This window comes from Protopterus annectens, chromosome 12.part0 (assembly GCF_019279795.1).
Source record: "Protopterus annectens isolate FY-2018-M chromosome 12.part0, PAN1.0, whole genome shotgun sequence".
Classification (NCBI taxonomy): Eukaryota; Metazoa; Chordata; order Ceratodontiformes; family Protopteridae; genus Protopterus; species Protopterus annectens.
Window position 1 is genome coordinate 1235817368 of NC_056746.1, and position 22637 is coordinate 1235840004.

Sequence of the window (22637 nt, forward strand, 5' to 3'; positions counted from 1 at the left end):
ATATATATATATATATATATATATATATATATATATATATATATATGTATAATTTTCTCGGAACGAGATTGAGTCTGTTTTCTTTAGATAGGTATTTGTATTGCTTATTTGTGTTTTTGAGTTATCGTATTGTTGGTATTATTTGAAAAAAAAAGAAAACTGAAATAAAGAGATTTTGGGGAAAAAAAAGAATGATTTTAAACAATGACTTTTAATGATTTTTCATTGTCACAGGGCTAAGGTTAGATAATTTGCATAAAAATGTCAGCATTTATTCTTCAATACACTTGGCCTAATTTCTGTGTTATTTTGTGTTTGGCACAGAAACAATCCCAAAGTATTAAAAATAAGGTATTTGTTAGCCCCCCCCCATATAAATTATTTTAAATAATTTGAGGTTTTTTTTATATAAACTTCTGAAGTTTTAAGATAGGTTTCTAATAGCTATAGTAACTATGTTAATATTATAACATTTACCAATGTTTTGCAGTGTATGAACAAGTAAATCATCTCTAGACCAAACAAAGTGAGTTACAAGTAACTACAGTAATTACTTCCTATGTATTCCATGTCTGTTATTGAGCTTGAACTTTGAATAATATTATTGTAGCTGTTCTGAAACGATATGTTTTAGTCTACCACCAATAAAATTGTACTGTTTTGTGTCTATATTTTGTTGCTTTTGAAGTAATATAGCAGAGATAATTGCTTTAGTTATTATTTTATAGTTAGTGCTGTGTTTAGTAGTTTAGTAGGTCTGTAGTTGACGTCTATTAAATATATGCCTTGCCTGGGAATAAAATATATTTTACTTAAGTTCATGTCTCTTGAATATGACTAGAAGTCCACAGCTGGCAGTTGTAATTAGGCATTAAGGATATAGTAAATAAGTCATACAAACATTTGTAAGAGTCTCTATTTGATAAATTTTGATGTATATATTTTTGTCTGTTTTTATTGCTTGATGAAGTTATGGTATTGTGAATAAAAAATCTTGTATTGCATTTTTGGGAGAGTTTTTGATCTGATCTTCCTGTCTTATAGTTAGCTGAGGAGCCGATTATTAGACTACGAGCACTTTGTTCATTTGTTATAATACTGTAGCAAAACATTCTAGATGCCACTAACATAAAAAACGTTAAAATATTAACTTTGAGGTTATTGAACCTAAAGTGTAAGAGACTATTATTTTGCCCACAAATAAGTGAAATCAGAATTCACATGTTTAGAGTCACACTTACTGGACTTAGTCAAGCAAGTAGTTGTAATTGCTTGGTGGGCACAATTCATTGTCTACGTGTGTGTGTGTATGTATGTTAAATACATTATATCGTTTATATTTAGGATATAAAGTAATTCATTCAACAAAAAATACATATATTACAACAACTTTAAAAAATTAGGTAGAAGAACTATTTTACAACAAAAATATAAAACATGTATACAATGATAATAATAAAAAAATAAATACAAAATAATTTAACAGATAGCTCAACTAAGCAATAATGCCCTCCAAGGTAGGCATTAGAGGGGAAATAATGGAATTTTCAGGGGTGGAGAGTATCCCTGGTTGCAGTGTAGAGCCTCACAACACCCTTGGACAATCTGTTATTTCCCTAGTAACTCCCACTGTGTCGGGCATTTTTGCTTGCTTAAAACATATCAAAGCCATCATTTCGTTTTATTCATACTTTCATTTGAATTCTAAAAAGAAAACATCTGGTTTTAAAGATTAGAAAGTTAAGTCCTAAATTCCAAATGTTTGGTTTTGAAAGAAAACTTCAAATCATTAAGTTTTTACTCATCTACAATTTCTATTGCTTTTATAGCTGGTAATTGCAGTGAGTTTGTGGTCTGTTCTTCAAACACTATGTGGGAAAAGGTCGAAATAAAACAAATCGAGCTCACAAGAAATGCAAGTATCATTTTCTTTACTTCCATTATGATCTTTAGTAATCTGAAATTAGAAGATAAATATTTGCATTTTCAGATGACTTTCGATGTCAGAGCAGTTGTTTTTTTATAATCAAGCAAAAGCTAAAATATGTTGCAGATTTAATGAAAGCTTCAAGCCTTCATGTATATTTTAGATTATATAAGATTTAAACATCGTTACTTTGGTGGTTAAATATTTTATTCCTTTTTATAAATGCTACCTGTACCATCATTCAAAGAGAACATTGTAAGGTAGCAATATTGTCTTAATATTTTCAGTCTGACTTTGCATTCATTTTTTTTACTTCAGGTTTGCAGGAAACACCAAAACCCTCAATGTAAACAGTCCCATAATGTTGTGAATATCTTTCAATGACCAAAGTGACTGGAGTATTGATTGTCACAAAAATAACTTGCAAACAGAAACAGTCTTTGTGTAGTGTGTCGCTAAGCAGCATTAACAGCCCTGTCAGTGCCTGTTTAAGTTGTGTAGCACAAGTCATGGAAGGCACAGGCTGACAGCATTTTTGTAGCACTGACCTTTACTTTCAAGTACAATAAAGGTAGGTACATGAGATATTTTGTGTTTGCATGTATTTCCAAGTGTATGGCCATACTATGAAGGACTGCAACAGCTTGGAATGCAGCATAACAGCCTAATGTGCTGGAAGAATCATCTGTCCTCTCCAATGAATTTCTTGTCATATGACCTCATTGTCACTGCCTGACTTTTGTCTTTTTCATTTCAATGAACTTAACAATTAAGTTTTTCAAAGAACTTTTACATCTTGTGATTAATAGCAGTGCTAGTGACATAGCTGGGTCAGGAGGCTAAAGGTTCTTTTCCCATACCAGTCATGTTATTTTTTTCTTGAGGCACGCTCTTGCAATAATAAAACAAATGGACTTTCCTTATTATCTGTGATTGCCATGCTCTTATTCTAGTGAATCTTATATCACTGTAGTGCATGAACAATTTGTATCTAGTGCTGGAGCCTTCACTGCTCATGTATGCATTTTACCATCTTCACTACTTGATGCTCAGAAAAGTTGGCTGCTCCCCTGTAGTTCTACAGTAATAATCCATTCAGTCACTTAAACTGTTGGCTTTAGGATCAGTAAAGACTCACTATTGTTTTTATTGCTGAACATTAGTTTTAGTGAGATTTTATTTTTTTATTCTTTGTTGACTGGATTATTCCCACTAAGTTAGCAGCCTCCTTTCAGTGGAGACCCAAGGCGGTATCTATATTACTAGGGGAAATTTGGACAGTGCACTGAATAACTTTCCCCCCTCTTCCCCTACTCTTTTTAATAGCTGCTGTGGGATCTTTTACATCCACAACATACAATGCCACTGGATCTAATTGCACAAAATCAAACCAACTAAAAGATAATGTATAGCCTCAGTCAAAATGATGAACACAATAGTCATAGATCTAGAAACTGTTAAAATATGTGTATTTAATAAGGGTAAAAACAGGTTCCGTGGTGGTGCAGCAGTAGCGTTGTTGACTCACAGCAAGAGGTTCTCCCATTCGATTCTCAGCTGGAGTGCGGGGAGTGCCTTCTGTGTGGAGTCTGCATGTCCTTCCCGTGGTTGGGTGGGCATTCGAAAGACATGCGTAAATGGGCATGCCTTCGTTGAAGGTTGGACATCGAGCTGGCACCTTGGCATTCGTGAAAAACTACTGCCAATCATTAATGGACCAGAGTTCCGCTGTGGCGACCCCTAACCGGGAAAAGCCGAAAGACAAACAACAACAACAGTGCTTTTGTTCATCAACCTGGAACTTCATCAGAATATGAACCCTAATTATATAATTTCCTTAAATACAGCAATCTTAAAGGCACATTTTCAGTTTGCTCCAAGTAGTTAGCTATAAACAATATAATATATTCATTCATGTTATATAAAAAATAGCAAAATATATATATAAATATGTAAATGTATATATATATATATATATATATATGTGTGTGTGTGTGTATATAAATGTATATATATATATATATATATATATATATATATATATATATATATATATATATGTGTGTGTGTGTGTGTGTGTATATATATATATATATATATATATATATATATATATATATATATATATATAAAATCCACGTAAGTCTCATTTGTAACTAAATTTTTAAAGTTCTATTGATCATAATCTTAAGGCAGAGTGTATGGAAACAATCTCATTTAAACCTGGTGGATTAATAGCATTTAACTTAAGTTGCCATATTAGTTCTTTTAATTCCAATTTAGTTTTTCACTCTCCACCCCTAGGATCAACTGAAATAATTGCTAATATACCAAATTTGAATTTAGTTAAACCTTGCAGCTAAAGGAATGTTTGAAGAATACATTATTAATATTTCTAACTCTAATATCATACATACGTTTGTAAATTCTTTTACACAAAGCACGTTCTGTCTTTTCAATGTAAAAACTGGAAAAGCCTTCACAGATGGCAATATAAACCACTCCTAGTGTTTTGCAGTTGCCTTTAGCAATCCTAACCATAGTATTTAAACCATTATCTAAGGTGATTTGCTCTTCAACTAAAATATGCCGGCATTACTTACATGTGATGCATCTACCAGTACCTGAGTGCATAGGAATGCCTCCTTGTTGTTTGTTATTCCATTCTATGATTTGTTTAAAATTAGCTGCCATCTTAAATACAAATAATGGTCTGATGTCAAATGTGTCCATTAATACTGGGCAAGTACTAACAAGGTTCCAGTTTTTGTTAATAATTTCTTTAATTTTTGTGCACATTCATTATATTCTATAATAAGAGCTCTATTATATCCCAGAAATGCAGCTGATGAAATATCCCTCCCATTGACCGACATATTGCTTCTGTCAACAGAATATATGCCCAGTAATGGTTTATACTTAGTGCCCCATTCTTCTAAAATGGGATTACTGATGTCCTTGATGAACTTAACAGAATACCCCATTTCCATGAACATTTATTCTAGATTTTTAAATTCATTCCTAACCTCCCCTTATGTAAAATCATATGGGCTTCTCCAATGTATTGCCCTTTTACTAGACTTTTCTTGTAACTGATAGGATGAAAATTATTGTAATGTAAATATGAATGATTGAATGTGGGTTTCCTAAAAATCTTAGATAAGAACTCTCATTTACTAGAACTAACCAATGTGTCCAAATAACTCATGTCATTGCTATTAGAATTCCAAGTAAGTTTCAAAAAATGTTGTGGTACTGTTTAAGAAATTCACAAACGTATTTACAACTTTCCTTGTGCCTGTCCAAATGATGAAAATATCATCTAGATACCTCAAATATAGTTTACAGTGTTTGAAATAAATTGAGTCAAACACATGAGCCTTTCCCCAAGCCAACAGTATCTGATTGGCATACATGGAAGCATAAACTGCTCCCATCACCACTCCTTTGATCTGCTTGAAATATCTCGCTTCAAAAAAGATGAAATGTTTTCCTAGTAATATGCCTGTCAAATCCATTAATAGTTGGTATGTCTTGGGCTGAATGAAAAGCACAAGTAATCAAACTTTCATTAAATAATTATAATCCCTCTAATCTTGTCATAAAGGTGAACAGACCATATATGAGGAGTGAGTCTATCAGGGAAGTCCCAAGAACCTTTCAACAAATGGCATTTGATCTTGAAAAATGAATTTAATTTTTTATCAATAAAGCTTGCTAGGGGGTAAGTTTTAGAAGCATGGGCTGCCTCCCACTATTGGTCTGTATTTTAAATTATGTATACCTTTGTGAAATTTGGGAATTCTGTCAGTATCAAGTTTTTTTATTGTTAAATAAGTGTGAAATTCTTCATTAATTCTTTCATTTTAGAAATAGTTACGTATGTGTTGATATTATATAACTCTCTAGAATGGCTGCAGAATATTGTAAGGAGTCAGCAATCACTGTCCCTCCACCTTTGTCTGGTTTCATATTCTCTTATTATGTTTTAAAGAATCAAGTATAATTTTTTTTCAAGTTAAGACTCCTTTTCCATGTTTGTTTATATTCAACTGCTAAATTGTAATAATCTTTCCAGCAAGCTTTCTCAAATGCTTGCAATGTTAGATGCATGGGTGGATTAAATAAACTTCTTTTCTTGAACATAGACTTAACTTGTGGCAGCCCCATCCACCACTGTTATGGAAAACTGGAAAATTTAATTTCCTTGTAAATAATTTAAGTTTTAACAATGAGTGAGCCACATTAAAATGTGGTACTGGAATTAATCTGCAACCTCTATAAAATAAACTTAAATGATCCAGGGTGATAGTTATGTTGCTGTAATTATAGAAACTGTATCCAGCGCGGGATACCACAATACCATCAGTATCCTTCCCTATCACCATCTTTTGCCATTCCTTTTCCCTTTCCAAATGCCTTTTGTGTTTGGATGATTGTAATTCACATGCATATAGGGTCCCATTCTTGGCCCTGGATCCTATGGGTAGGGCGAATGAGATGCAAACTTTTCTGATCTCCTCTGAAAATCCTGCTCATTGTTAATATCAAATGTAGATGTATTAGTGGTGTACTTTTTGTTGTTAAATACATCAGGCAGTTGTTGCTGAAAGTTATACCTAAACGTAGAGCCCTCAAAGTTCATTCTAAACATTTAAATGGGTTTGCAGAATTTTCTTTATACTGTTTTAAACCTCTCTCAATGTTTTTAAACTTCCTACCCTTATTAAATTTAAACTTAAGCTTATAGGATCATATGAAGTTACTAAGCTAATGGCCCTGGGGCCCTTACAAGTCTAGCCAAGAGTTCATCCCCAAAAAGAAACCTCATTCAGCACCTGTCACCCTTGTCAATGAGGGACACATGTGGAACCCCTGGGACCAATTTGTGGTTACCCATCCACTCATCAAGGTTGTGCTTGAAGAAGATCAGTGAGGTGCTCTGTTTGATGTGTATATGCAGTCTATTCCAGAGACAGGGCAGCCTCTGGGAGTCACACCTGTCTCTTCAGCAGGTTTTGTTGATGTTACATATTAGATTCAGTCCTTTTGAGTGGTTAGTATATGAGGAGTTAGACTTACAGATATGGAGCATCTCTAGTAGGGCAGGGTCCAAGATTGCCTTGTAGGCAAGACACAGATCACCCTTGAGCAATCTGTATGATACCAAGTAGAGTGATAGTGATTTGAGCCTGTCTGCATAGGACAGGTGTTGGAGGCCATGGATTCTCTTTGTGAGGTATTTCAGTGGCCTTTCCAGTTGGTGCACATGTTTGGAGAGGTACACCCCAAACGGGGAGTTATACTCAATTACTGGTCCAATGTGGGAGGAGTATAGAGAGGTAATAACCTCTTTTTTTTTCTGGATGCAATCCCTTTACTCATGAGATGATTAGCTCATCAGAAAACATTATTGTATGTTGTTTTCTATTGATCAAATAATAGATCATTAGTAATAATTTTGTTGAGTTGCTTAATATCTTTAAAAATACCTTCCGTCAAAATTGTGTTATGTTTAATAATGACTTCAATTAACTGTGACCCAAAACAGTCAAACAAACTAATAAAGTCTTGACACATGTTGCCGTTAACATGAACATCATTTGGAAACTTGTAAACTCTTAGCCCTTTCGGGACTGTATGCAAATTAAGACACTCAGCTAAATACAAATTGTCCATTTGAAGGTTTTTCAGTTTTTGTAATTTTTTTCTCAAACAAGTGAATGTTCTCCTTCAAAGAACCAATGGAATACTGCTGAGAAAATAAAACGTTCCCATATTTAGGTCCATCAGATTTTGATTGTGTAAAATATAATCTGATATTGTTAATCCTCATTCATTCCTTACGTATGGGTATCACGTCCGACCTCGGAACCAAGCCGGCCATCTTCCAAGCTCATGTCAGCTACAAACTCTTGAGCTAAAACTCTTACCCAGAATTCCCCCCTCCCTGTTACCCCAGATTTCATTTGCCGTATTGCCATTCGGTCATGTCAAGCTACTTCTCTTGAGTTAAGTATAATATTTTGTTGTCATACTAGTCTAAAACAACTTTTTCTCTCAGAAAAGTTTCTAAATTGTTTTCTCTTACCTTATCACATTTAGCGACTATCTCTTCTTAACATTTTTCAATCTTTTTTTGCCGTGGGGTATTTTCTTTTATACCATCGTTGGTAGACCCCTTTTCTTCATTACCTTCAGGCATTTCTTATACCATTGCTGGTATTCTTTCTGATTTCCTTCTTTCCTATCATGGCAGATAAATAGGTAGTCCAGGAGTTAAGAGATGTTCAGATTGTGGTGATAAATTACCTACTTCAGATGCACATTCTCTGTGTGTCTATTGCTTGGATGTGCCTCATTTATCAGTTGAAATGCCCTGTGGAATTTGTAAGAACTTCTCTAACAGGACGTTGATTGAGAGGAAAAATAAATTGTTACTGAAGGGGCTACTCAAATCTCCTTTTTCAGAGGCTATTTCTGGGCGAAGTCTTCAACCCCTCCAAGATCCCATAAGAAAAAGACTGATGATCTTTCAAAGGCCAAATCTCTTCCTTCATCCATGGCTGGGGACTCCCACCAACTGAGACCTAAAAAGGCTAAGCTTTCTACTTCGAATCTGACTCTTTCAGCTCCAGCGCTTTCAGTGCCTAGACCTTTGGCACCGAGGCCATCTGCGACTTCAGCACCAACTAGCAGCGTGCCCTTTACCGTATTGGTACTGAGGGGCTCCTCAGTTCAGACCTCTCTACCGGCACCAACTATCCAGTTGGCACAGACTGTAACCACATCAGCTCCAACACCTTACCCAGAACCGATAACTCAGTTATTGACACTGATTTTTTTTTGGTCCCAGCCTTGGCACCGACAACCACTTCTACACTGACCTTATTGCCCATTACTTCGGCACCGATGATTTCCTTGGTGCAGACACCTGTAGTTCAGTCTCTTATGGCCCCGTTGTTTTCAGTGCAGTCTGGTGATGTGGACACCGAGCTTGTCCCATCTGTGGATAGACCTGGCTCTCCCTCAGCCATGTCCATGAAATCCACTAGAAGCCTATCTGAACATGACGTGTTGCATCTTGTGGATCAAGTGCTTTTGGCCAGAGGTATCCCGCCCCCCAGGACCTATCCTTCCTTGGAAGGTGATCACCCTTTGCCAAAGACCCCTACTTATTCTCCTCCTTCATTGCATTTGAAGCCCCTTGATCTAGCACAGTCTTCCCCCTCTACGGTTCCCTTTTTGGACCTCACTAAGGAGCTGCAGTTGCCTTCATGGGAGGAGAGTATTGCTACAGTCCAGGATGTCAGCTGTGGCATACATAATTTGGTGTTTCACAGCCATCCAGGGACTCCGAGTCAGCAAGCTGAGCTACTTAGGGGAGGGGTGACCCCTGTCCTGGACACTCATCCCTCTTCAGGTAGACCACCTTCCAACTAATGGAGAAGGCTTTGGTGTCTGCTGGTGATACTGTGCTGTCAATCTGTCCACCCTCCTCTGGGCCGCAATGTACACAAGTCGGTCCTAGCGGACACTGGGAGCAAGGGTCAGGATGTACTCCCACAGGAAACCCCTTTTGCATTGTCTTCCCCAGCTTCTCCCTCTGAGAAAGTTCATCGAACAAGCTCATGTAAGAGGAAGCACATGGACTCCACAGAGGAGTGCCTTACTGAAGACACATACTTTGATGATGGGGAAGGGTCCCCTCAATCACCCACTGAGGTATCCTTTGGTGATATCCTCAAAATCCTTAAACAGAGAGGTGACTGGCAGCCCTCTAACCCAACCTCTGAAGAGTCTTCTGTTCCTGCAGGCCTTTTGTGCCCAGCCCCCTACCTCCTGGGTTACTCCACCTGCCGACTAACTGGTGCAGCTTGTCGTGCAGCATGCATGGAAGGCTCCTGATACCATTGAGGCCATTCCCCGAAGGCCAGATAAAATTTTGTCCCCTCCTACTACTGACCCCCATTGGTCCAAAGGTCTTCCTATAGATGCTCTGGTGGTGGCAGCCACAACCAGGAAGGACCTGGCAGAAGAAGAAAGTCAGACTGTCCATCCGCCCAACAAAGAGTCATGGGCTCTGGACAGAATAGGGAAGCGTACCTTTGCATCAGCAACCTTTGCAATCAGGTCCCTGAATTATATGGCATACTTTACCAGGCTTCAAAGGGATTTAGTATCTGAGCTCTCTGAAACTTTGGCTGGTGCCGTGTCTGATGAGGTCCTTGACAAAGTGGCCTCTCAACTGGCTACCATTGAATCGATATCAAATTCCTCCATGCGCCTATCATCTCATGCATCAGAAGGAGCAGCTAGAGCGGCGAGTTCAGCCGTTGTTTTGAGACAACATGCCTGGATTCACTTATGTAATTTCACGGAACCCTTCAAGGCTTCCTTTCTCAATGCTCCCATCAAAGCCTCTTCATTGTTTGGACCCAAGATTAAAACCACACTGGCCAGATGTGAACAGGACGGTAAGATCCTTTCTGCCGTGGGTGTCCGTTATTCTTCCCCTCAACGTGCTTTCTCCAGAAACCAGAAGAGTGGGAAGATATGGTACAAAAAGTCTCAGGGTCCTTTCCGTGACATACAGGCTGAGTTCTCCCCTAGAGGCAGAGGGGGAAACTCACAGGGAAGACGCCCTTTTCATGGCAGAGGGGGTCATGTAACCAAGGATTCTAGGGACTCTTTTCCTGGTCAATCCTACCAGTGTTCCTGAAGAGCAGCCCAACTCCTTTCCTCTGGAGGTGGTTGGGGGTCGTTTCTCCTTGTACTCTTTTGCCTGGCTAGCCATCACCACAGACTCTTGGGTACAAAGGATAATAACCAGAGTTCACCATATTCCCTTCAATCTTTGCCCTGCCCCCCCAACAAACATACCCGATGTTCCACCCAGTCAAAGGGAAGAAGCAGCAAAGCTGCTAAGAAAAAGAGTCATCTAAATAGTCCCTCCAGACCAAATAAGATCCAGATTCTACTCAAGACTATTTTTGGTGCCAAAGAAAACTGGGGATTGGAGACCAAATTTGGATCTCAGTGTATTGAACAAGTTTGTAAGAGTACAAAAATTCCAGATGGTCACAATACAGTCTATCCTTCCGCTTTTGGAAAAAGACGATTGGATGTGCTCGATAGATCTTCAAGATGCATACTACCACATAAAAGTGGACAGGCCATCAAGAAGATTTCTGTGCTTCTGTACAGGAGCCAGTCACTACCAGTTCAGAGTACTGCCCTTCGGACTCCCTACAGCCCCCAGAGTGTTCACAAAGTGCATGGCAGTCATCACAGCTCACTTGCGACTACAAGGATTCCAGGTGTTTCCATACCTAGACTGGCTCATCTCCACCCCCAGACATCTGTTGGAAGAAGCCCTGGTATACTCTCTCCTCACTGCAGAAAGGCTAGGCATGACCATAAACTGGCAAAAATCCAATCTCAACCAATCTCAGTCCACAGAATTCATAGGCGTCATATTGGATACAAAGAATTGCAGAGCATCCATTCCAGAGCACAGAATTCTAAGGATAAAGCAACAACTGATCCCAATCCTTTCAAGGGAGAAATCCACAGCTCACTCTGTCCTACAGCTGTTGGGTTCCATGGCAGCCTCCATCACCATTGTCCCCTGGGCCAGGTTTCACATGAGGCTTCTACAATGGCTACTGCTCACCAAATGGTATCCTTTTCAGTATCCTCTTTTACACAAGATTCAAGTAACTCACAGGTGCAATTAGGATTTAAATTGGTGGATGACCCACAGCCTGTCACAATGGTCTCGCCCCTTCTCCCCCCAGCAGCCCAAGGCTACAGTGACCACGGACACCTCCCTGATGGGGTGGGGGGGCTATGTCACGGACAGACAGTCCAAGGCACTTGGTCCGAAATGGAGGCCCAACTGCATGTAAATGTTCTAGAGCTGAGAGCGGTGCTTCTGACGTTGCAAGCTTTCCATCCCCTGCTGCCATCTGGGACTATTGCGATACAATCAGATAACATGGCGGTGGTCTGGTACATCAACAAACAGGGTGGAACCAAATCTTACCCCCTTTGTCAAGAGGCCATGAAGATATGGCAATGGGCAATGGCTACCAACCGTTTTCTTCTAGCAATGCACATTCCCGGAAGTTCCAACATGATAGCAGACAGATTCAGCAGGTGCATTCTACAACCTCGCGAGTGGTCCCGGAATCCCTTGATAGTGGTGGAGATCTTCTACCACTGGGACCTTCCTTGCTGCGACCTCATTGCATCCCTGACCAACTACAAATGCAGCAACTACTTCACCCTGATTCCCCCTCCGGGACAGTCACCCAGGGATGCTCTAGCCCACGATTGGCCCTTGGGTCTTCTTTATGCTTTTCCACCTCTTCCCCCAGTTTCTGAAGAAAGCCCGTCAGTTGAAGAGCAAGGTGATCCTCATAGCACCATATTGGCCTCATTATATTTGGTTCCCGTTCCTTTGGCCTCACCTGCTAGATCAACCATGGATTCTCCATCCAACCCCGAGGTTGATCTCCCATCCACAGAATCTGAATCATCCCAACTTGGACAGCCTGAAGCTCACAGCTTGGCTTCTCCAATTCCTTTGATTGCCAGGCAGAATGATTTTCTTTACCAGTACGGGACATTCTTATTTCATCTCATAACTCTTCCACTAGAATTACCTATCTAAGCAGGTGGAAAAGATTTACCTGTTGGCTGAAAGAAAAGCAAGTAGATCCCTTTTCAGCACCAGTGTTGATAGTACTAGTGTATCTAGCCAATCTATTCCAATCGGGTCTATCAGCCTCTACCATTAGAGTTCATTTGGCTGCAATATCTAATTTCTATGAGGGTGTCCAAGACTCCTCTCTTATGTCACACAAATTATGCAAGACCTTCATAAAAGGTGTGAATCATCTGAAGCCCCCTTTTTAGAGAACCTATTCAACCATGGGACCTGTCATTAGTTCTACAAGCTCTGACAATGCCACCTTTCGAACCAACTTCTTCATGCAACCTCAGATATTTGTCATGGAAAACCTTGTTTTTGGTCACCATTACTTCTGCCAGACGTATCTCTGAGCTTCAAGCCTTATGCATCAAGAGTCCATACTTGATTTTTCATAGAGATAGAGTGTCTTTGAGAACTAATCCTTCCTTTCTGCTAAACGTGATCTCTGAAATGTCCATTAATCAAACCATTGAATTGTCAGTTTTCTTCCACAGTCATTCAAACAAAGGAGAGTATTGCCTGCATACCCTAGATATTCACAGGCAAATTTTCTTTTACTTGAACAGGACTAAGGCCTCTCGTAAATCAGTCCAGTTATTTTTGGCCTATTCTGGACCTATGTTGCTAAGGTCACATTGGCTTGATGGTTGAAAGACCGTGCAACCTTCATTTATACTCAGTGTAATATTCCATTGCTGACTACCATAAAGGCTCATTTGACAAGGTCGGTGGCAACTTCTGCTGCCTTCCATGCCAGAGCTTCTTTACATGACATCTGTGCAGCTGCAACTTGGGCTACGCCTCATACCTTCATCAATCATTACAAATTGGATTCGGCCTCCAGAAGAACAGCATCTTTTGGTTCTATGATGCTCAGGAATGTCCTTCATTAAGAGCCTCCCAGGAATAGAGATTGCTGGGGACTCTGTCCCATACATAACAAATGAACGAGGATTAACAATATCAGATAAAGAAGTTATGTCTTACCATAACGTTCCATCTGTATTGTTGATCCTTGTTCAGTCATTACAACCCTCCTTCCTTCCCCCTCCTGTGGCTTCTAGTGGATCTCACCATCCGGTTCTTTTAGGTCATTTGACCAGAGGTAGCCTCTACCTTCTTTTGACTTGCAAACTCAATCTGAGGTAACAGGGAGAGGGGAATTCTGGGTAAGAGTTTTAGCTCAAGAGTTTGTAGCTGATGCGAGCTTGGAAGATGGCCAGCTCGATTCCGAGGTCGGAACCGATACCCATACATAATGACTGAACGAGGATCAACAATACTGATGGAACGTTATGGTAAGACATAATTTCTTTTTCATTCACATTATAAAAAAATATATATAAATATGTGAATGTGTATATATGTGTGAAAATATATAGAAAAACATACGTCAATAAGCCCAGACAGCATTAAAACAATTTCTGCATAGTAACATTGATATAATTTTTAACTAAATTTTTTTAAGTTATTTTTATATATATATATATATATATATATATATATATATATATATATTATTTATTTATTTTTTTTACTATATAAAGAAAACACTAGAACTTTAATAAAAATAAAACATTGTCCTCAGTATCTTTTTAAAATTACAAGGCTACTGCATGGTTGAAATGAATTCTGTTCTAAAACCACAGAGTGATACAGATCAGGTGAATTCTTTCTCTTCAGGGGCACTTCCAGATCAGATCATATTCCAAAATTTTAAATATAATGAGATATTATTATGCATGAGATATAGAGGATTATGTCTAGTCCCTGAACATAACCAGGATATTATGCAGTCAAGACATGGATGTTAAGAAATTCATATAGAGATCAAAGCCATATCACAGATGCATAACTTCCTGGGTTATGATTAGAAAGACCCAATCATAATTCTTTATTCTGTGTGGAACTTTATCTGCTCTGATGTATTTCAGACATGAGAAAAAAATTTGTACTTGCAGTTAGTGTCATACAGCTTATAAAGCTGAATACATTAACTGCTGCCACACAGATAGGCTACCCGAGAGCATTAGGAAGTCAGTACATACCCAAGAGCATTAGGAAGTCAGTACATACTTAATTCAGATCGAAAAAAGTACATTATTAACAGCATCCCAATGCTCTTCTGTTCTGGCTGCTAAGCACTGTTAAGCAACAACTTTCTGGTGTCAGAAAAGTGCTTAACAGGCGCCTGTCTTTTCACCAATTTCACAAAAAAGCATTTCTTTATGCACCTCAAAAAGTGATACCTGCTGTGAAGAAGAGATACATGTCATGCCTTTTTCACCCAGCAGTCACGCAGTAGACAATAAATTTCCCTGAGCCTAAAGCCATTTTTATGGAAGATATCAATGAAGCAGATGTCAAAAATTCAAAACCTTTAACAGTATTTCAGCCTGTATTCAATAAAGTATCCAAATAACCCTTTGAAGTTACCTCTCCCATTTGCTTTAACTGTCTCACTGCTCCATCAGCCAGTATTACCTGCAAGTGGAAAGTTCTGAGGAAAAAAATTTAAGATAAATGGATCTTTACAAGTTATTATCAAAGGATGCAGTGTAGTGCATTTAAATAAGGATCTTATAGAACACGTTGCCACTACAGGTCAAACAAGGTGCTAATTTGGCTACCTTCAAAGCTAGTCTGGATGAATGGATAAGCAGACACAAATTTACACCAGGATTATCATGTAAGACACAACTTATTTTGGCAGGTAAGTAGTAGTATGTTCTTGACAAGGTTGGTAAATACATTTAGGTTTGTCTGTATAAAGGTGTATATGGCTAGGCATCTTATGGTCCTAGTGGTCACTTGCCTATTATTATTCTACTGTTGCTATGTTCTTAACTCTCATTGCAACCAATACAAGAAAGACAATTTCAGGAGAGCCTTATCATCTCATGTAATATAAGAACTCTAGAACAGCAGGCTATTCGGGATATTGATTGTAAAAGCCAGGGAAGAGGTTTTATTCTGGACTCTTAATATGCAGCAAACAAGGAAAATGAAGTTGCATCTTTGATTTGAGCCATCTAGACTAACATGCATTATTCAGAAGTTTTGAGTGCTAACATTACAAATTCTTTTGGATTTTACAAGAAAAGAATCTTGAATGCACGCACCGGATACCAAAGTGACATACCTTCATATTCCAGTCAGAGAGAAGCACAGAAAAACATAAGAAAAGCCAAATTTTCAGACTAGTCTTGAATTATTATAATTTTTCCTTTTGGTTTAACCTCACAGCCCTGGAAATTTACAAAACATTTTGCACCAGTGTTTGCATGCTTAAGATCCCTGAAGATTTCAGATTACTTATGTTTGAATGACTCTCTGCTTGTGAAATAATATCAGTAACAACTGTTAAGCATGTTGGAATTAAGTGTAGTCATTGTTTCACAGTTTGCATATAGTAACAAATGGTAACATTTTAGTTTTTGAAGCATTTTAGAGTTATAAATATATTTGGTGTAACAGGATATATTACCTTTCCTAGAAAATGTGCTTTCACGTATGGTAAAAACTAAAATGTTGCCTCCATTTATGATGACCTTTTTATGGGTTATATCAAGGAACCAATCGTTTATGATGCTGGCCATAATTTAAATCTTGATGATATTGATATCTGGCGGCATAATCTGGATGATTGCTGGATGGTGTGGAGAGGGGATGACACATATGTACACGAATTTGTCCAGTACCTTAATGAAAATAAGTGGGGTATCCAGTTTAGGTTAAATTTTCACATCAATCAGATTACATTATTGGATCTCACTATTATTAGAGAATTAGATTATACCCTCAGGACTGAGATTTTTTGTAAACATCCACACTATAACACCTTACTTCATACCAGTAGTCATCACTCATGACACATCATCCGCAACATCCCCAAATCCCAATTTCTCAGGATAAGGCATATATGTTCCTCGGATAACTCATATTATCATTATCAACAGGATCTGGAAAACAGAGGATATGACATTGACAATATCAGTGAGGCTAGCCATTTTGCCTCACAGCAATCTAGATTTTCCCTGTTGCAATATCAGCATAATTCTAGGGATGATAACCGAGGTGAGCCAGTCCATTTTGTCACCACTTTTGGGCAAAACATCAACACCTTTAGGCAAATTATTGATCACCATTGGGACATTCTTATGGCTAATGATAAACTTTCCGAGTTTCTTTCTTCAAAATGTCTTTTTTCTTATCGACGGGGTCCCACTTTGGGCTCCTATTTTAATTATAGACATAAGATGCCCTCCAATATACAGCAGATTACATTATTTGGGGACAAATTGGTGGGGTGCATACCCTGCAGTCACTGTTCAGTATGCATTCATGTACTTAAGAGTAAACAATTCACAAGCAGTAACACACCCAAGGTATATGATGTTTTGTGTTTTGGGAACTGTAGCACTGACTGGGTCATATACTTAGCTACTTTTTCCTGTTCTGCCTATGCGGGGCAAACATCTAGGTCACTGAGGGTCTGTATTTGAGCATCTCAATGACATCAGAAATAAAAGAATGTCCAGTTCATTATTTAAACATACAATGACCCATGTCAATGCCCAGTTTAAATTTATTATTATTGACAAGGTTACAGGCAATAGAATGCTCAAGACAGGCTGGTATACTATGTTAAATAAAAAAGAATCCAGCTGGATTATTAGTTTTAGCTTTGTTTAAACCTGGCCTCAATGAGTTAAGTTAATCATCCAATGAGATGCTCGTTTTGTGATTAGGATGACTATTTAAATGTATTGTGTGTGCTCTCTATTGTTATTGCACTGAGGAAGTCTAATTTTTTGCTGAAACCAGTCTGCTTATATGGTTTAATTTTAGATCATTTGCTTGGAGCTGCCACATTAAATTGGAGAATTTTTATCACCCTTTGGTGCTGGATGTGTTGTTTATGCTTCATTTACTTGGTTTCATCCATGCACCTGCTATACGTGCGGATTTCCTTGTGTGGGACCAGCATTTTAGTTTTTGCCATACTTGAAAGCACATTTTCTAGGAAAGGTAATACATCCTGTTACACCCAATATATTTTTAACTCTAAAAAGTGGAGTTAAGATCATTTATATTCCTAATGGAAAAAGAAAAATGTGAAATAACTTGAAAACACTTCAGATCTCTGAGTCACATCTTCATGGACTGTAACAGTACTGAATATCAGACTCCACTTAAAAAAGACACAGTGGCTAGTACTGAATTTATATATTCTAGTCACAGAACCACAAGGGCAAATTTAGATGTTTTACCTTTATTAACAAAATAATTTCTCTTTTAGACAGATAAAGCAAGCCTGAAACATAACTTACCTGATATCTGTCAGCATGCATGCCAAACCATAATAGATATCTCTTCATATGCATGGGGTGTTCACCTACAAATACTTTCTATATTCAAGGGTACTAGACTCAAAGGTAAATGTAGTTGCATATAAAATTAAAAGAAGTGAGAGCAGATACAGGGTTTGTAATAAATGCAATTAAAAACAATTGTGAATCCCAAAGTTTTAAAATACAATATATATATGGATCTACTTCACTTTGCCAAAAACGTATTTCATTGAATTTCATTTGAGAGAGACCAACTCGCCCAAAAGCTCATCTTTCAAACCCACCACACCCCGTCTAACAATATACATTAACTCCAGGATCACACTACAGTAGGGAAAAGGGCATATACACTGCCACTACTATTTTCGGTGAAATGGGATTCGGTCAAATGAGTTTTCTGTGATTTGAGCTTTTGGCGATTTGGTCTCGGTGAATTGAAATTCAGTGAAATGTGTTTTCGGCGAAGTGAAGTAGAGTCATATATATATATATATATATATATATATATATATATATATATATATATATATTCACTTCAAAGCATTGAAATACCATAATCTCAAAATTCGTAACATTGAGACCAAAATCTTGAAAGTTCATAATGCCGAATCTTAGAATGTTGACACTGTTATGATATGCAAATTGGTTGCTGTGGCTTTAAGACATATTATGTTGTAGTATAGTAAATAAGAAGGCTACCTGTGAAACTCTAGGGATATATAGTAATGTGTATTGTTTTAGCAGTAAAGTAGTGTTTCTACGAGAAGGTTAACAATAGATTTTCACAATTTAAACAGGTAGCCATGAAGTGCGGTTTGGTATTTTTGCGATTTTGTTCTGTGTAGTGTGATCTCAGAGTTGATATATTTAAGTAGCGGGTGTGGGTCTGTTTCTGTATGTTGTTGTAGTGGAATATAGTAAATGTTGGTTTCCTATGTTTTTTCAATGTTATGGGAATCAATGTTTTCAGGTTTCAGTGTATTGAACTTTCAGGATTTTGGTCTCAATGTTTTGAATTTCGAGATTATGGTATTTCAATGTTCTGAAGTGAATCTATCTATCTATCTATATATATATATATATATATATATATATATATATACATATAAAATGTGTGTGTATGCCTAATATTTTAGTTCAGCAACTAGGAGAATTCATTTTTACTCTGCGTGTGGAAGCAGTAAACCTTTGTGACTTGTTCACTAAACTTTAATGATATTCTCAAATAACATGACTGAATCTTTTAGCAGGTTCTCTAAAAAGGGAACTCTAACTAGTTTATGAATGTCAACTGGACACAAGTTTTTTCTGGCCGATATTTTTGCAGAATTCCATAAATAGACCATCCTGTTTCCCAATACTATACTTAAAAGCAGAGCTGGATCATGGTCAAATGGGGCTCTATTCAGGGTAATAAACAAGAGCTCCCAGCAGCCATTCTGGTGTCCCATTACTTGTCTCTCCACCCAACCCAAATTAACAAACACTGTCCAAAACTGTTAGCATGCATACTATTTTCTTATTTACCTTTGAAATGAAGACTAAGATGTGGATTTAATTTAAAACTTTTTATGTATTTATGCTTGGTTAATCATGTTAGTGTGTCTAGATGAGTAGCCTCTTTTCAGGAGACCCTTGGTGGCATTTATACTACTACTGGAAATTGGACAGGGCATTAATGAACTTTCTCCTACTCTTTTTGATAGCCAACAGTAGATGTAAAAGATCTCACCTACCACCAACATAGGCAGATGGAGCCTCAGTTTAACATCTCATCCAAAGGAAAATACACACAGTACAGCAGCACCCCTCTTATATTGCATTGTAGTGCCAGCAACCCATCTACATGGTGTGGGAGTAGAACCCACAGCCTTCTGCACCAAATTTGAGCTTGTTGCCTGTTGCACTACTAACACGGCTTTTAAATTTTGTAGCAAAAACACCGATGGCCATTTACTAAACAAAACAGATGGGCATTGGAAACAGACAGCATTAACGAACGTAAACATCTCTTCCATTGAAGCTCACATCATCATCTTTTTCCCATTGACATGGGGTTGGGCTATCGTATTAATGGTCACCAACTCTCTTGATTCAGTGCCACACTCCTGCCTTCTTCAACACTCATGCCTGACTGTCGCAGATCTTCTTTCACACAATCCATCCACCTCTTTGCTGGACGCCCTCGCTTCCTCTTACCTTCTTCCTGTCTGTCCCAAATCTCCCTCACCAGATTGTCTTCTGCTTTTCTACACGTGCCCATACCATCATAATCTGTTTTCTTTGATCTTTTCTGCAATTGGAGCTACTTTGGCTTCATATAAACTCATTCATTGAAAATGCATTAAAGCTCACATTCAATGAAAAGTCATAGAAACGCACATTCATTGAAAATGCATCGAAACTCACATTCTTTAAAAATGCACCTAGTAAGTGGCAGATGATGTATACCCTGGTCTCTGAGCTGTTTTCAAACCATGGTCCCCATGTAAAGCTTCTAGGACCATGCATAAATACACGTCTTATTTGGTTCACCTTCCTAATTTAATACACTTGTTTGAGTGCATTTTAAATTTGAAGTTTTGAACATTTTTCTTTCCATTAAGGAGTGTGGACTGATAAAATGACAAATGTAGCCATTTCAGAACCTTTCAACCAACTGGTAGTTGGTGTAGTTAATCAAGGCTCTAGTTACCTGTAGCCAAGGTACAGGGTTTGAGCCTGAGCATGTTAATTAGCTAAACTGCCAAGGGAATTACACACACACACACACACACACACACCTAAAGCTTTCCAACTTGAAATCAATAAGAATTTGGAAAAAAAAAAAGGCTTCCTGCACACACGCACACACACAAACACACATCATAATCCTGTTGCAACCATCTGCTGGCTGGCTCCAGTAAAGAAATGCAACACAACTCATATTTGAAAGTTACATCACTGAGACTTTCTAACTTCAGATCGATAAGCATTTGAGAAAAGACTTTCCACAATTAGCACACACACACACTCCATAAAGCTTGTACTGCTTCAACCATTAGCAATCTGCTGGTTCCACTAAAGGAAACCAGTACCTGCAAGTTACATTGCTAAGGCTTTCCAGCAAATCAATAAGGATTTGAAATAAGGCTTTCCGACTTCTAGAACAAATGTACAAATCTCCTACAAGTGCTCAACTTTGGAAATCAAATCTTACACGTCATACAGTTTGCATGTATTTCACTGTTTTGGAAGAGGACACACGCAACACTGAAAGTTGGAAAAAAAAAACTAAGGCAGGAACATTTTGCTTCATTTTTTATTTTAATTAAATGAATTTTGTGTCTAGCCTCCCCCCCCAACCCGAGCAAGTGGGCCCTAAGCAGCTGCCTAGGTCACTTAATGCTGGAGCTGGCCATACTTAGCTGTTATTAGCAGAAGGACACTATATTCTAAAAGCATAACACAAAAATGAATTTACCTTTTCTTCATAATTCTGAACATGACTTTTATATACCTAAATGAGCATGCGTGCATGTGCGCGCGTACACACAGAGTTAATTCAGATGTATATTCCTCCAGAAAAATTTAACTGCATTTACTTTTTATTTTAAGGCATTATGTTTTCCAAGCAATCATTTTCTAATTTTCTTACTGCTAAATAATTTACTTCGGACATAAAAACAAAGCATTAATCACATCAAGAACATCCAGTTTACTTGGAAGTAAAATTCATTATGCATCTACTTATGTCTCCTGCTGAGCTCGTGGTTGCAATCAATGTGCAGTTCATCTTGTCTCCTTACCTTCTAGCTACATATCACTAAAATACACATACACACATTCATATGCATATGTGTGTGTTGGGGGTATATATATTATCCGATATATTTTATACTGTATCTTTTAAAATTTAATTTTATTTACACTTTGAGGGGCAGGTGATTTTCAAATTGTCAATGGTGCAAATTATTGAATCTAGGAAAGAATAACCCTCAACTATAACAACTTGTTATATTTTACAAGAATGCCACTTAAATTTAACAGCTTGCTATAGATCCATGTCAAAATGACAATGGATTTCTTCAAGAGTATGAAAACTACTGTTTATGTACACATCCTGAGTGAACAAGTTGTATTCCATATATAAAACTTACTTTGTAAAGTATGCTTGTACATCTTCAATATTTCACTTCTACAAAGATAGTCCTTACATATCATGCCGAATTCATGCTCTAATTTTAGAAAACAAATTGTGTAAGTAGTATGAGGTAGTTCACAAATGCTGTGGCGCGTCTTGTACCGTATAATAAGAAGTGATTATGTTAGTGCTTGGAGGGATTCAAACAGTTTAACAAACATATCAGACAACTGCTGCCTTTGTTCCTGTGTCATCACTACCTTGTATGCTCTCGTTTTATTGATGCACACCTTCAACTACCACATTCCTCTTCCTTGAAACTTAGTGTTCATTACAGCACATAGGTTTTCATATATGTTCTAGTTATTGGCATACCATACTATACTTACTGACTCACAGCTGCATCCGTTCCTGTGCTCAGTCTCAAGAATATATAATTATCTAATTCACTACAACTGAATGCATCAAGGCTGACTATATATTTGCCAGTAACAGAAACAAAACCTAGATAAT

The 22637-nt window shown here is 37.7% G+C and overlaps 1 protein-coding gene across 1 annotated transcript in view; it reads right to left on the reverse strand.

Annotated features, from left to right (window-relative positions):
* Window positions 1-22637, reverse strand: part of LOC122817089 (agouti signaling protein) — a 465337-nt gene that overhangs the window by 64274 nt on the left and 378426 nt on the right. Inside the window, exon 2 of the mRNA XM_044090250.1 lies at window positions 1806-1957. Within this exon, the coding sequence (XP_043946185.1) occupies window positions 1806-1957 (152 nt within the window). The remainder of the gene's footprint in view (window positions 1-1805; window positions 1958-22637) is intronic.